The sequence below is a fragment of the Mycteria americana genome, chromosome 4 (genome assembly GCF_035582795.1).
Source record: "Mycteria americana isolate JAX WOST 10 ecotype Jacksonville Zoo and Gardens chromosome 4, USCA_MyAme_1.0, whole genome shotgun sequence".
Classification (NCBI taxonomy): Eukaryota; Metazoa; Chordata; class Aves; order Ciconiiformes; family Ciconiidae; genus Mycteria; species Mycteria americana.
Window position 1 is genome coordinate 11,329,112 of NC_134368.1, and position 17,038 is coordinate 11,346,149.

Consider the following 17,038-nt stretch of genomic DNA (forward strand, 5'->3'; position numbering starts at 1 on the left):
TTTCTGAAAATAAACCTTCTGGCATAAAATGCCATAGTCTTAAGAGCCTTGCATCTTCATTAAAAGAGTTTTCTGACTCTTTTATATGGAGCAATGTGATTTCAGCAGCATGATTATTTCAGGAGGCCGAAATGGCAAAATCAAGGTACTACAATGCTATGTTGTCTAACTGTACTGAGTACTAAGACTGGTAAGCTTTAACTCTTGAGAAGATGTGACCTTAAAGCCTGGAAGTCAGCTTGGCTTTACAGAAAGAAGAGTTGTGAAATAATTGAATAAAAGTGACAGAAATTAAAGTGAGGAATTACAGTTATCCAATCATCTAGTGACTCATTTCACTAGCTGGGGACAAGGTTACTCAAGTATGAGAAAGAATGGATGACAGCTCAAACTTCCCTCTTAAGCCCTGTGAGTAACAGAAATTAGTAGACAAGGCTGTCTCTTAAACTTCCTTTCAAATTACAGTATCTGCTTAAAACAGTATGCCTAACTATTAAATTAGTGACTACTTTGGCATAATTGAAAATGTTAAAGGTGGTAAGTTCACTGCTGTGGTTGATTAACTTTTCTGACCTTCTCAGGTTGTTTGGTAGTTGCAGAAGAATTCCTTACCATTAGACTAATTGTTGTGGAATTAAAGTAGCAAAACCAATAGCTTGCAATTGTTTATGGATTTGGGTCCTGTGCTGAAGTGGTTGATACCATAATGTCTCAGCAGAAAAAGATGTTTATGACTTAGTAGTGAGTCAGTGTGGGTTAGTTGCAATTGATTGCAGAACTGGAGGCAAGGGATTCTGCTATTTCCAGTATTGTGTGTGTGTGTTTGGTTCTTGAACTGTCATTTTTCAGTGTTCTAGTTTTCTTTATAAAGGTACAGAACTTCTCTTCTGATTAGATAAATTACTTGGAACTTCCTATGAGGTTCTTCATGATTGTTGTCCCAATATGCCAGACTGTCATTTTGTATGATACAGTCCTCCATTCTGGAGGTCTGCCATAGATTCTTTGTTCCAAGGTGCATGCATTTACATTCTGACATATGAAATAAGCTTTGATTGAGTTGGCCCAGCTTACAAAGAATACAGGTTGCTGTTTGAGATTGCTCTTTTCTAATCCATCCTTCCCCAGATCCTGTGTTATCTTTAGATGTTGTAACTTCTGACGTCTGCTTCTAGATTATCCCTTAAAATTATTAATAGTAAGTAGTCCTTGAAGTTTTTCAATACCAGTATCTGTTTGATGGTTTGTTTTTTTTTTTTTCCCCCCGTAAGTAGCTACCTCTAGAGCTCTATTAAGCTGCCAGTTGTTTATCTGCAAAACACACTGTATTGCACAATGGTCTTTTTCCACATCACAGTACCATATATTACTAAGTCAAAAACTTCACAAAATTTTGTATCTACTCAGTTTTATTTTCTCAAAGAATGAAGTAGGGTTTGGTTTAGATCTCACTTATTTCCAGTTAACATGACCTCATAGAAAGTAGTAGTTTTATCCTGGTTTTACCCAAGACTGTAGTAAAGAAAAATACATGAAGGAAAAAGAATACAGTGAAGAAAAAGCTGATTATTGTACTCTTATTTAATTATTTCCTATCTGGATAATTCTGTCCTACAAGACTACATAAATACTATTTCATTGTAATTGATCTAATTTAACCTCTAGGATGCAGTTTCTGTAATTGCGTTTAGGCTAATTGTTAGTTTTCGTATGTTTTCCAAAGGTTAAATTACATGTGCTTTTTTTCTTAAGACTGTTCTTCATACATGTGTCACTATGTAGCCTAAAAATCTTCAAATAGATTTTAAATGACGAGAGCCTTCAGTTCCTCTTATATTAGGAGCACCTGCGTTATTCATGATGAAATTTACCTAGCATCATGTAAAAGAATGTAGTGCCAAATAGCTCTGAACATAATTTAATTTTCAATTCCATTCCCCTAGGCAGAATATGAGGTATCTTCAGATGAAAAGCGTATAGACTGTGGCCTGAAAGTTTTAGAGACATACTTCACTAATGGGGTAAATATATTCTATTGCAAAATATTGTCTCAAGTGTTTTGTAAATGTTAGATAAATAGAGATCTAAGTGGTTGCATTGTTTTTAGTAAATTGACTTTCAAACTTCATTAGTCCCATTTTTGTCTTTCTGAAAGGTATACGGCCTTCTAAAATTGTGAAACTGTTATCAACTTGAGCAGAAACCTTGACTGATCTCTGCTCTTAACACTACTACCGTTATAATTTATTCTCCTATGTTTTCTAATTAAACTACTGGTCTCAAGTAAAGATATATTTTTAAACAAACTCATTTAGCATCTAAAGAAAACTTATTAACAAATTAACTCAGAGTTTTGTAGTCTGAAGACATGAGAATGAGGAATTCTTTACGTTCTCAGGCTTCTTTCAGACTGCTGTGTGACCTTTGTTGGTTTGCTGTATATTTTCAGAATTGCTGCAGGTTTTCACAAAGTGAAATGCTGTTTTGTTTTGTTTTGTTCTAGAGCATTCTGTGACTCTGTATTTTACATGGAGATCATTAATAGCTGATCTTTTGTATATATTAGATCTCACTGATTGATTTTTAAGAGTCTGTTCTTTGGTATCTGATAGAAGCTTTTCTGTGGATATATCATTAGGCATTTGTTTTCTATGAGTAGATAGATACTCCTTCTGCTTCTCTTACTTTGTTTGTGTTGAGAAGGCTTTACTCCAAATGAAGGTCTTGCAGATGCCTTAAGAGCAGAGATTCCAAGTTTGCCACATCTCTTCTGATAATTTCTTTGGGACTACCATAAGTCATATGCAGTTTTTGCAAAAAACCAGATTTCTTTGGACTGGTTTGAAATAGTTTCCCAAATTGTGTGTGTATTTCTTTCCCCTTCCTTCTGTGCTGCTAAACCAAATAGATAACTTGCTTTTGTGGTGGTAGACCTACGGAAAGAAAAAGAAATTTGACTTATTGCCAAGTTTGTTTCCCCAGATACTGAAATAGTAAATAACTGTAATAGCTTTCAATGCATTTTTCTGTAATAGGGAACAAACAAAAATTTTGCCCGAATGTGACTTTCTTGGTTTTCTCTTTAGCCAAACCATTCCTTTCCTTTTCCTGTATGAGCAGATTTAATTTCACTTTGAATACAGAACTTTTACTCGTTCTATTGATTTACAAAATTGCTCTCATTGTTGCCTTTTTTTGTTTTAATTATGTAAAGTCTGCAGCACACTTGCCAGAAATACCTCAGGAAACAGTAAATGAATGTAAAGCAAGACTGGAAAAGAACCCTTCTAAGGATCTTTTTATGGATTGTACTAGGTAAGTTAAAAATGCATAGTGCTAAGCTTGAGTATCACAAGAGAAATTTGTGTGTTTCTGAGAGAAATGAAAGGTGAAGTTATTACACCCAGGAGTATTTGGTCTCTGAAATGAGTGTAGGTAAGAAATTTGGAACAGATTTATTAAAGGACTAGGTTTTCTTCAGATGCGATGTAGATGTTGGACTTTTGCAGAGCTCTTTCTTTGCTATTTTTGCATAAAATCACCCTATTATCTGCTACCAGGTATTCTTTAAGTTAGAATAGTATTTCTCTTTATTATATTCTTACCTTTTGAGTGGCTTCTCTTTCATGATGAAGGTACTTAGAAAAATATGAAGTTATAAACTGGAGCTTGAAAGCTTTCTGAACAATGTTACATGATTTATGGTTCTTGAAAACGGGTTGAACTGAGGCCAACAGTTATATTCCATTAAGATGGCTGATTAGAGGATTGATTGTGATAGTTAACACAAACAAATACAACTTGTTTTTTTTCTGAAGTCATGAAGTGGTATTTCACACAGCAGCAGCAGGGAAGGCTTTTCTTGAAGGGACAGTACATGTTTACCAGTGTTGCATGTCTTTCTAAAGCCTTTATGTTTCTAATATTACTGGTTCTTCAAGGCATGCTTGATCATGTCTGAAGGATTACAACATGTTTTGTCACTGCTTGGGTCATCTCCCTGGCAACAAAAATAAGCATACTTTATAACAACCTGAGATTATAAGATTGAAAGGGATGTGTGAGAACACCTAGTAAACCTTTCTCAAATGGAGGATCTGTCATGTAGGTCATCCCTTTTCCTCTGTCCAATAAATATCTGAATACCCACACACCCCCCCGGTGTATTTAATTTGAGGGGAATGATAAAGTACCTGGTGTTCAGGTTTTGGATATGGCATTTAGTATTTCAATTTCAAATCCTAGAATAAAATTTTACTTACCAGTCTCCAAAGAATGTATGAAAACTTGTAGATACTTTCCTGTAAATATCTTTCAGAGGTCATATTTGTGGGGTCATACATGCATTGCATAGCTACTGAGAGGCTGATGTTTAGGTGGGCTTGAAGACATTTAATGAGAATGCAGAGGTCAAACTTTCTAGTTACTATAAGTAACAGTAGTTTGGCATTCACTAGTGTTTTGACAGGAACAATTTTCTGTGACAGGCAGTCACTTTGTGAGACATCTAGGTTAAAACCATTGTAGAGCACAGTGACAATGTCTCTCTGCCTACAGCTTCATTGATATGTTTAAGTATATTTTAATAGATTGATAGCACCTCCTGCTTCATCAGTTTTTTCAGTATAAGATTGATTTTATTTTCCTGTTGCTAGAATTGTCCATGAATACCTAAGCAGAAGACCTTTTGAAGCTTACCAAGAAAGTGTGTTTTTTTCCCGTTTTTTACAGTGGAAATGGCTGGAAAAGTAAGTTCATTTATAGTGTTTGCATTATAATTTTGCTTTGCTTTGTGGCCAGTTCTGCTTGTTATGCTAGAAATGCTATAGAGCCCTAATGAATGACACTGCTTGTCTAAGAAATTATGATCTGAAAGACCAGATGTAAAGGATGATGTTGATGGGACAGCGAGAGAGCCAATACTCCAATGGAAGTATCTGTCCAGGAGTCTTTAAGTGGTAAATTTGTATTGGGTAAATGCAAATTTATTACCGTATGGATATATGTTTGGCTGTCAAGTGTGCAGTGGGAAACCAATCTTTCTTGGGAATGCTATCATCCTTTATTTCAAACTTGGTCTAATTAGTGGTTAATAAGCAGATTAATCTAGTTTTATAACCCACTGGGTGATTGGGTGGCTAATCAGTTTCCCAGGATGGTGCAGACACAGATCTAGTAATTATAAGACAGCAAGGTTTGTATATATCAGAATCTAGTTTGGGCTTTTAAATCAATACTAAATGAGTGTCCAAACTTTTTCAGAAGGCTGACATTGGTACAAATCGACTCTAATCCAGCACTGCTGGGTATCATGATGACATATTCAAACATTAAGGTCCTTGAGAATTAATTTTATGGTAAATTCCAATTATCCAGTGTCTTTGTTTGACTGAATTAGTAGTAAAAGCCAGGAAGAGAACTAGGGAAGTTACTCAAACAATTAAACCAAATTCTCTACCAAATGAACCTCCATTTGTTGTCCTGAGAACAAAGCTGCATTAACAATGAATGCTCTTTTAAAACAAAACAAAAAAAAAAAACAGCTCACCACCATGAAATAGCCCTGCTCTGATACATGTTTATTTAGGAGTGTTTTGGCATAGAATGGCTGACACCTTTACTGCCTCCAGTTATCTGTTCCTCTTCCACTACATCAATGCCTTAACAATTCAGCTTTTCAACTGCTGTTGCATACTACAACTCTTTCTTTTTTGAAAAAGCCAAACAGCAAAGCAAAATCAGAAATGGCTTACCTTTTAAATGCTGTATTGTAAGCATGGTCTCATTGAAACACAGCTTACATGTCAGCGTACTGCAGCTAAGGGAGACAACTGGAGGTGATAAATTGGCTGTTGATGAGGACAGATAAGGCTCTAACCACAGGCGGCACAGGGCCTAATTGATCAGCTTTTCTTCCTGCTATTGTGAATGTCTGATGACCACATGAGGGAGCCAATGTTTCTAATCAGAGCACCCCTTTCATTTGAAATTCAGCTTATTATAATACTGCCTTCATGAGGTCAAGGCAACTGTTCAGTAAGATGTCATAGAACAGGAAGGAGAAAATGAAGACGGACCTCGGAGTGGGGAGGGGATTACTAACTCTTGTAATTGCTGTTGCAGTAATTGTTTCTTTCTGTTAATCAGGCAACCAGTAACCAAACACACATTTAGGCATTACCGAGTACTAGGCAAAGGTGGATTTGGAGAGGTGAGTACAGAAGTATCTTTCTGCAAGGCAATCCTTAAGAAAAAAAAAAAGGTTAATACAGAGGAGGAGCAGTTTTTTAACTCCTGACTCTACAGTCTACATTTGACACATCACCTGGCAAACTGTCGTAAATCCAAACTGTGTTAATGTGTTAGTTTCAGTATTGTAGGTCTTGCACAAAGTTGGAGAAAACTTCCACTGACTAACAACAGTTGCTTCTGTTCAGAAATTTCATTTGGCAATAAGAATGTAGTTTCTACTTAATAACTATGTAGAATATTCATGAACCTGATAGGAAAATCTATAGATTTTATTCATTCTGTTTATAATTAATTGGGTTTTTTCCCCCTACATACTTTCACCAGAGCCCTATATTGAAGGGGAAGGAGGGTTACTAAATTATCATGATCTTTCTCCCACGTGATTATGGCGTGGATGTTTGTCCTCTGTCCTGCTTGCCTAGACATAGACTGTAACCACAGTCAGGTGTTTCACCAACACAAGTTCCACAGTTTTACTGAAGTATTCAACCCCGACAAAAATGGGTTTGCTCCTATATAATCACTTTTTGTACTTCTGTTACAGCTTTTGTGACCCTTCAGAGTTGTTTCATGGGTGAAAGCTCTGTGTTGATGCTTACAGACCTTCATTTTCTGAGAGCATTCAAGAGTGTGACTAAAGAAAATAAAATTTTATCTTCTTTAAAAAAATTTCTAAAAAAACCCTAGCATCTCTGACATACCTTCCTTCTTTTTTAGGTGTGTGCCTGTCAAGTACGGGCAACAGGAAAGATGTATGCTTGTAAAAAGCTAGAAAAAAAGAGAATAAAGAAGAGAAAAGGAGAATCAATGGCTCTAAATGAAAAAAGAATTCTAGAAAAAGTGAATAGTAGGTTTGTAGTAAGTATCTACTTCTGATCTTATTCTCAGAAGTTTGTCTTGCTTTGCTTTATTTCAATCACTTCCAGGAGCTTGTGGGCACAAGACATTTTTTTTTAATAGATTTAGAGAATGTATGACTGCTGACATAAATGATTGATATAATAATAAGTATGTTTTGTGTGTGATTGTGCGTACTTCTGTGTAGAGGGCTTTTTTATCCAATATTGAATTGGTTTTAGGCTGCTTGCTTTATTTCTCACTTACAACCAAAACATTAGGTTGTGTTCCAGCATGCTGATGCCACTGAATCTTTGTCCTCTGTTTAAAGGTGAATAGATTATTCTGTAGTACTCAGACTTGAATAATCACTTAAATTCTATTTCTGCTGCAGCCTGTGACTGAGTATGTTTGTCTATGTTTATAAGGAGGATATTCCGTATACTTTATTCCATCCTATTTTTCCTTCTCTGTTTCTCTTCTCTGTCTCTTCTGCCAATGCATTGCTCTCTGTTTTCTTCTCTTACCCCCTTCTTCCCTCCCATACACCTATTTTCTTATAATTAATGCTGATTTATAATTTCATTTTTGGAGGTCATTCATAAATGCACTTACAAAGGGGTGACTTTATGAGCGCCTGCCATTTAATTGCCATTAGAAGTTGCATATCTTGCATTTCTCTGACTTTTAATAGTAGAGTTTTTATAACCTTAGGTATTTTCATAGCATTCATTACTCTATTGCTTATACATTTCAAGATAAACATGAAATTTGACTAGTATATCGATTCAGGTTAGTTATATTGCTTTGCTGTGTGTTAAGGCTTAAAGAGGTATCTTGGATGTGGAACAATTAACATAACTTTTTAATAGAAATTCCACAGAATGAAAGTCTTAATACTTTAACCTGATACTATCTTGAAAATTATAGTCTGTTAGTAGCTCTAATTACTAAGCAGTGAAATAACTTAGAATGATCAAAGATATACCAGGTAAACTTTCCCCCAGGTAATGTTTATTTTTTCATTGAATTGTTGTCGTTTAAATGTTAACTTTAAATGCATTTTGCTGTTTTTAAATCCATTTACTGATAAATTTTGTATTAATGTTCAGAGAGGATTTTAAAGTGCCTGTGTTAGAGGATAGTGGAAGTTATTTATAAACAAATATATATATAGTATGTATAAAATATGTATGTATGTATGTATTTTCTGATAAGCTTTATGCATTAAAAAAATGCTGTAGAATACTGCCAGTTAAAAGAAAAATTAAGAACCTTCTGGCCAGATACATTAATGTATTTTAAATTATTATAAATAATGTTTTCGTATAAATGTGCTAATGTTATTTTCTCACAAGGCTCATGGGCTTGAATTGATTGAAGTTGAATCCAGAAGTTACCTGAATTGATCCAGAAATTACTAGTTGTAGAGATACATGAGATAAGAATGAAACTTCTATTTTTGAGTAATATTTTTTCAAGATATGTAAATATTATAAATCAATAATAGATCAAAGTTGAATTTGAAATCACTTTATAGGATTGAGCATAAGTTATTTTCTTCTTGCCATCCAATGTTTTTTTGATGCAACAGAGAATACCTAGATCTAGGATCTGCAGTAATACTGGGTTGGAAGTGGGTAGATAATTTGTCATGCCTGTGTCACAAGTGAAGTCATTAGTAGCTGGACAGGTCAGTTTAAAACCACCAAATAGGAATCCTTGCCCTGAGTAGCTGATTTGTATATTTATTTCATTTTATTATTTAGTATTGGATTTATGATTCTGAAGGAAGAGTTTGGACTTATTACTGAGTTATGGCCTTTATGTACTTGTACTGCATTTAAAAATACATTTATTGAATCAAAAAAAATCCTACTGATTTTTACCTAACTTATACTTAGCTTACATTAGGTAAGTATGTTTAAATTCTATTGCTTTCAGTACAAGTTAGTTAATCACTGTAGGTAATGTTGAAGATCCTGCCAGATGATCATGAGCATAGCATAGCTTTTTCTATTGAAACTGAGTTTGTAACTTAAACAACATATGTTAAATTTTGCAGTCTATTACATTGTTTTAAAATTGTTTTTCTTTAAATCCACAAGTCTACTTTAAAACTTTAAATGCACTTTAAAACATTTACCTAAAACCTGAAGAAAAAAAAAATAGGGTGTTCTTCCTTCCCTATTCCAAATAGCACCTCATTCTAAATACAGTGAGAAGAAAGACTATAAAGAGCTATACCAAGTTTTTACTGTTGGCAAGTTCTAAGCCAGGGAAATATGCAGTTATTTGGTGAGGGTGGAGAGGAATAGAAACTACACATTTGATCTTAGATGACTTTAGTTTCTCTAATGTAGGGCAACTTTGAGTCTTGTAGTTCAGGAAGATGGTTTGACAATGCATAATTCCTGAGGTATCAATAAACTAAGGTATATGCACATGTTATCTTTACAAAAAGTAATACAGATAACGTGCAGCTGAGGGGCATCATCAATAAATCTATTGTCTGGATGGAGCTCTATGGCATCTGAACAGATATGTCACTAAACTTTTGTATGGTGATGTAGGGTTTGTGTATACATGCAAATTAGGCTGAATTCCTTTGTGTCTTCAAGTACTGGACAGAAGCGATTCTCTCCTTGGCTGTTTTGTTCTTTTTTTTAAAAAAAAAGGATTTGTATGTTGTTTGTATTGGAAAAAAAAGAGCTATGAATTGTATTGGGATTTATGAATGAATAATGGTCGTCTTCTCCCCCTGCCCCACTTTTAGGTTAGTTTATCCTATACATATGAGACGAAAGATGCCCTGTGTTTAGTATTAACCATAATGAATGGAGGGGATTTGAAGTTTCACATATATAACATGGGAAATCCTGGCTTTGATGAAGAAAGGGCTGTTTTCTATGCTGCAGAACTGTGCTGTGGCCTAGAGGATTTGCAGAAGGAGAGAATTGTTTACAGGTGAGTGTCATCTACAGTCACTTGTACCTTGAATTTTCCATGTCTGTTCAGCATTGAATGTATTGTTTTCTACTAAAACAAGTTTATACTTTAACTTCATAGTAAAAGAAGCCAAAAACTTGTTTCGTTTTCATGGCACATTCTTCAGAATTACTGATCTTATTTGTCATCTTAGTGTTAATTTAGGTCTAGATACTTGCTACATTCTAAAACATTATAAAGTTGATTCAAGGTTTGTTTGTAAAATGATAGTAAATTGTGATTTACAAAGCAAATTCATTAGTAATTCAAATAAATAAATAAGTTTTAGGAACATAGGATTGTATTCCTGCCCACTCTAAAGTAGAAGTTCACAGAAGGCTACAGAAGTCCCTTGCTGCATTGCTTGTTATGTCCAAGAGGGTAAAAAGTCAGTTATAATCTATATTGCTGCCTTTCTTCTGTTTTTATTTCAGGTTCCTCCAATAAGCACTTTATTGCTTTTGAATTACTGAAACTGTAAGAAGCTTCATGCATTGTAATTGAGATTGTATGATCTTACTTCTCTTTTCTGTCTCTGTACATACATCGTTTAACCCCTGGCATGCATTAATATTACAGAACAAGCAAAACAAACTTACTGGTGGACCAAAAATGCTTTCTTTATCTTTCTGGTGTGTAACACCAAGTACCACTTATTTTCAAAGAAGATTTAAAATATAATCCTGCATAACTTTAATATAGTGAGTCTTAGTCTTTTCCCTCCTCAATATAGAAGACTAACATACACACAGCAGAAAGTGGCAGAACCACAGAGTAAATAAGGCTTATGCTGGTTGTTGTACATGGTTCCCTAAAGAATTTGGCCAATCTTGCAATGTTATACTGTGTGTTTTGGCATGCGTGTAGGAGGGAAGCAAGGATGAATGGTTTTGCTCATCATTCTGAAATGGATCAGCTACAAGTAGGTCATTTCACATTGCCAAAGTGAAAACAAAACTGATTGTTTAAAATACAAAACAACAACAAAAAAAACCCAAACAAAACAAAAAGAACAAAAAACCACACAGCCCTTGTCTGTTAGCTATTTACCTACAAGACTTTCAAACACATATGTTGAATCCCAGTGTTCTCTGTCTGTAATTCCAGATCTTGGAGTGATCGTGGTTTCTTCTGGAACTGTCTTGGTGTCTGGATCTCTGCCCTTTTTGTGCTATTACATAATCAATTTTCAATTATTAAGAATTTGCATGGCCTTAAATTTATGAGCAAGGAAAAAAGTAGTTTCACAACCAACTCTGAGTAAAATTGTCTCTTAATTAAAAGAATGGGAATTATTTCTAGTCCTCTGTTCATAACAAAATGAAGGACCAAGAGACAGTTACCTGTACGTGTGTTAGTAACTGAAGAATTTGTATGCTCAGAGGAAAAAGAAGGGCTTCAATTTAATCATAATACCTGAAGGCGTTATTTAAACAAGTCAGTATAGGACATACTAAGGGAGTTCCTGCCCAGTACGTAAACAGATTAAAAGAGACTCTAATTATGCCATGTCAGCTCAACTACTGAGTACTAAAACTAGAAAATGTTTGGATAATTTTACGCTCTCTGTAGAATCACTGTCAACCCTGCACTTTTTCATATCGAATGACCAACTTTTTGTAAAACAAATTCTTCTTTCTTCTCTTTTGCTAATGGTAGTTTTTTTCCTGATGGTTTTGATTTGTTTTTTCCATATGTATTTCTTTTTGTATCATGCATTTAGGAGCACAGTTGTAAATTTTACCGTTTTAAAGTAAAGAAGCCAAAACAGGTGCTCATAGAAGTCTTAAAATGTCACCAATTACAGTGATATGTTACATGTCTCTACCAGGCATCTTAATGGAAATGCATTTAGGCAGCAATACAGTGATTATATATGATTAGTGAAACAGAAAGCTTGGGAAAATTTGCCTTAATTATTTTATTCTCACCAAAGAAGTTATGCTGGCAGCCTCCAGTCTTAATGTTGTTGGGGGGCAGATAACATAATGAAGCACATTTTCATTGATTCAATGATTTATTTTTCCGAATTATGGTAACTAATATTTTTCATTCTCTGGGGCAAGAAACTACAGAAGGAATGTTCTTCTTATTTTGCTGTCATTTTGAAAGCATTTAATACTGGTGGGACCACTGAATTTCTGAAATTGGAGCTAGTTCTTTTTCTTGTTCCCATATCTCAAGATCTATTACTGCATTTGTTTTCCAGCTTTAAAGGAGGAGTTTTAAACTCTCTTTTTAGACAAATAGCTTAAACTGTTAAAGCAGACTTTAATTCTGTAACATACTGTTATAAAATATTTTCTTGAGAACTTGTCTTTGTGGCTATCCATCTGTATCTTCGCAGTAAAGTGTACTGTAGAGGCAGTGGAAGAAGGGAAATTCAGAACTTCTGAAAATAGAAATCCTCGGTGCAGAAGGGTGTCAGCAGATAGCAGTAAAATCAGTTCATCTTATCAGTTTGTTCAGTTCTAGAATGGCAGTTTTAATGTAAGTCAGTCATGTTAAAATTTATAATAAATTTATTATATTTGGGATGTGTCGCCATCAGTAGCAAAATGCCTCATAAAGTGGAAAAACTAGGCCTAACTTTTCTCTCTGTTACCACCAATTTTTATTGTGTGTTTTATGTGTGTTTCATACCAGTTATTACTGAATTTCAAGCAGTGGCGTTAATGCTGTCTGTAGGACCCTGGAGTCAGTTGTGCCATTCTGTTAGTGGGGTTCCCACTGGACTAAAGAACAGGTGCAGAGCTGGAAGGGGGGCCCCGCACTGCCCTGTGATAGTGATTGAGCCAGTTTGCTTGTTCAATGGGAGCTTGTGAAACTATCTGTAACTTGCCATATGTTGCTGACATGAGAAAAATAAGCAAACAGACAGGAACAGGCAGTAGTGGAGCTATTCATCCATCTGCTACATAAAAAGTCTGATAATACTTAGAGCAAAGTCAGGATGTGCGTAAGACAGAGTTGGGAACAAGTGCCTGCTTTCCAAAAGGGACTTAATTGCTGGAGTTTTCCTGCAGGAGCTACCTGACTCCTCAAGGATGGTAGTGTTTTTTATCAGATAAGCTGCTTGGATACCTAGATTTTCCCCATAAACTCGAGTAGGCGCCCATAGCACTAGTGAATGTGCCTGGAAGGTCAAAGATCAGGCTCAAAGACCTGTTGAAGCTGTAGTGGGTAAACCAAGTAGCTCCTTGCCTGCCTTGTGCCTATGTTCAGAGTAGATATCTTTACGGTGAAATCCCCTGAAGGATTTTTATCCAGAAATTTTCTCTGTAGGAAAGCTGGTGTAAGCTATAGCAAAAATAGACCAGTGCTTGTTTAGTCCAATTTAAAATAAATATATAATTTTTATCTAACTCTTTTTAATGAACCTCTTAGTTTTGTGAGCTTTGCAGTCCTCCAGCCTCTCTCTGCTTCATAAGGGAAAACTGCTGCCTCTGTTGCTAGAATTGCATTGCTAGCTCTCATTCTGAGTTTGGTTTTCAGCTCAAGTAGCCTGTTATCCAGTGCAGGACTAGCGTCTCTATTCCAACAGAAACTGTGACTTTGGCTTCTGTCATGGTGAGGGAAGGGAAGAGGGAGAAGGCTGATACCCCAAAGCTAGCATCGCAGAACTAGAATTTATAGCTGAATGCTTCCAAAAGCTGACTTTTTGCAAATGCCTAGACCTAGAAACTAATAGCATTAAAGAGCTGGAATTTTGGTTAGAAACAAGTTTTACTATTGACTGTTGACCGACCAAAATCATGTCAGAACAGAATTAGCTTCTATTAAGCAGCAGATGTTGCTAGTAAGTATTAAGTTTTAGGTTAGGCTTTAATCAGTCTTTTTGGAGATGGAGCTCTTTAACTTGTTTACTTGCGTTAACCTGAGCATATATTATGTGCTTTAAAGTAGATGTGTTTCTACCTAAAGTTTGAGCTGAATTTTCTTTTTTGGTAGTGGTGTGGGGTTTTTTGGTTTTTGCTTTTTTACTCTGATCTCTCCTGATTTCTCTGGTATTGTAATCTCATATGTAATGTCAAATGATTAACATTATGGGGAGTGTCTAGACTTAAAAGTATTAGGAGGAAAGTGTCTTGCTGACTTCTTTATACAGTTAATCTCATGAAATAATGAAACTTTAACCTGAATACACATACTTTAGAGCATCAATTTATCAATTATTGGGGAAAAAAAAAGCATATAGATTTATTGGTGAACAACTGTCTGTGTATATTTCTCTCATTTTGAATGTAAATTCTAGAGTCATTCTTCCTAAAATTGCTTCTTTTACATTATTCAGTCTTTTCTGCTTGTATATGAATAACTGTTACTGTCACAACTGTACATATACCTATATATGTACATATTGTTTTTAATAATCTATTCCATTAATAACTGAACCTTTAGCCAAGTACTGATTTTTGCTTGTCTATTTCTGGCCTTACGACATTTATGGTGGAATAAATCTAAAAGACTGTATTGCAGTCCACATACTTTCTGATGCATATCACAATTATATGTATTATATATATACTATATGTCTTATACATATATTCTATGCATATATATATAAAATATATAAAAATATGTGTATTCTTAGTAGAATCTGCTAGAGGATAAATCCTAGAAGTAACCTCTGAACAGCTTCTGATTCAGCTTCAGTGACTCCCCAAATTTTCATTGGGGGGGGGGTGGGGAGGCAGATCCAAATATCCAATTGAGTTTCTTCTTTTGTTCCTAAAGTAAAAATATACAAGAAGATGCCTATAAAATGCAGAATTGCAACACTGAATTAATTGCCCTTTTTGCTACTTCCTGAGTCTTGCTAGCATTTAATAGCTAAAAAGTTTCATGTGAAACTTTGATGTTTACAGAAAAGTAGTAGAGACTCTTAGAAAGTTGCTTGCAACAAATCCTAACTAGATACAAGTGTCTAGTAAGCTTTAGAAGCTGCACGTCCAAATTAAAGGAATGGAGTTTGAATGGATGATGTTAAACCTATGCTTAGTCTTGGCAGTATTACTCTTTGCTGATATTCTGACACCCTGGGATGGCATATAGCAAGGGGTCAGCATCAAACTGCAGCAAGCACGGATGTGTTTTACCGTTGTGGAGTTATATGGCTGATACTCTCAGGAGAAATGTCTTTCACTTATGAGCACAAATTTGGGTGTAAGTTGGTGGTCCTTCATATCAGGATTTTAGTGTTGTGTAGAGGAAGTTTCTCATCTGTGAAACATTAATTGCTGTTGTTAATGTAAATGGATTAGAGAGTTGGGAAAAAATCAAGAGTTCTATGGTTAAACTACTTGTATTATAGGTTCTCAATTTCACAACTTTTTTTGTATATAGGTGGAAACTGGAAAAATCGGTTTAATCAGAACCAAGAAGTCTTATGTTGCCTCAGTTGCACTTGATGATGGCTAATAATTTTGCATTTGTATAATTCACATTTCTATTCTGTTTAATTTGTAGAGACTTGAAGCCTGAGAATATACTCCTTGATGACTGTGGTAAGTAAATATTAAAATTAATTTTGAAATTGGGAATTACAAATCTAATTAATACTGTGCCAGAAATCAAAGGGATTTCTTCATAATAAAAGGGACCTGACTTACAAATGTTAACTTTAATTAGTAAAGAAAAAACTGCCCTTGCTTTTTAGAAAGTAGGGGAAAATATTGGGGTTTTGGGGGATGACAATGTTTGAGGGGTCAATTTCCCACCATAAAATGGCTAGTTTTCCCCTTTTGCTCCTCCTTCTCCCCGCCCCTTGATTTAAGATGGCTACAATTTTATATGGGTTTGTTCTCTGTTTGTGTTTTCTTTGGCTATGGAAACATGACTTGTTAGATGTAGGGCCAGAATTTTACTTAGTAAACTATAACTAAGCAATAAAGAAGAAAAGAAAACTGAAGCATCTCTGTTTGTTTTAACATTTCAGCTGAAACAGGTCTGATGGTCACTGATGCATATGTGTCTGGAAGGAATTAAGGGAGTACAAACAATATGAAGAAGTGGTTTTAGTTTTTTGTTTTTCAAAAGCCAAATTAATTTTCTTTAATGACTTCGTATGAAATTTATCAGAATCTTTTGAATTCACTGTAGAACATGTGCAGCAATTACCTTCTTCTAAGCTGTGGATGAATATTACCAGTTTGTTCATGTAATTGCTGAGTATTTTAGTTAAAGAAGAACTGTTTTTGAAGTTATTAGGACAATTTTTTTTTTAAAGTCAGCATGTTCTGACTGATAAATTTCTAAAAAGGTGATGCTTAGGAGAAGTCACTTTCCAATAGCTAAAGCTTTGCTAGACATCAAATGCATTCTTTAATTTTTCTCTCCAGCAACTTCTTGCAAAAGCTGAAGGCTTCTTTCAGGAAAAATGTGGCCTTGCAGGACTGCACTAGAATGCTTTCTCTCTGCCAGGGATATTCTGATCTTGTTCCAGAGAGCAGAGGGGACTAATTAGAAAATCGCTTCAGGAGCTCAGATGCTGCACTTGAAAAGGGGTTCATCAGATGTCAGGGAATAGAAGAGCATCTGAATGTATTTAAAATAGCATTTACTGCTCAAGAGCATTTACTTATTTCCAACCAGTATATAGAGTGGCACTTGACTTTCTCCACTCGATTTCCCCACCCCTTGATTATCTATCACATGTAAATAAGAAACTAATATGCTTTTAACTAACATTGATGCTGTAGAGCTTTTTGAGTGACAGAGAATATGTGCGCAAAGGACATTCGGGCATTGTAATGGGCTACCCAGAGAGGTGATGCAGTGTCTACTCTTGGAGGCTTTCTAGACAAGAATTTAAAAAGCTTTGAACACTTTGGGCTGACTGCTTGCTCAGAAGGTTGTACTAGAGACCTTCTGAAGTCCCTTCCAGCTTGAAGTATTCTGTGAATCTGTGATGTTTCTGTAAATTATAGTGTCCCTGTCCTTATATCCAGTATTAGAAATT

General features: G+C 35.1%; 1 protein-coding gene across 2 annotated transcripts in view; it reads left to right on the top strand.

Moving 5' to 3' along the window:
* GRK4 (G protein-coupled receptor kinase 4) overlaps positions 1-17,038 on the top strand; it is a 41,779-nt gene that overhangs the window by 14,310 nt on the left and 10,431 nt on the right. For both annotated transcript variants that reach the window (XR_012775463.1, XM_075499642.1), the window contains exons 4-10: positions 1,944-2,021; positions 3,215-3,315; positions 4,656-4,748; positions 6,148-6,211; positions 6,970-7,110; positions 9,866-10,056; positions 15,547-15,584. Coding sequence is in view for 1 of the 2 variants with exons in the window: in XM_075499642.1 (XP_075355757.1) it covers positions 1,944-2,021; positions 3,215-3,315; positions 4,656-4,748; positions 6,148-6,211; positions 6,970-7,110; positions 9,866-10,056; positions 15,547-15,584 (706 nt within the window). In the remaining variant the exon portion in view is untranslated. The remainder of the gene's footprint in view (positions 1-1,943; positions 2,022-3,214; positions 3,316-4,655; positions 4,749-6,147; positions 6,212-6,969; positions 7,111-9,865; positions 10,057-15,546; positions 15,585-17,038) is intronic.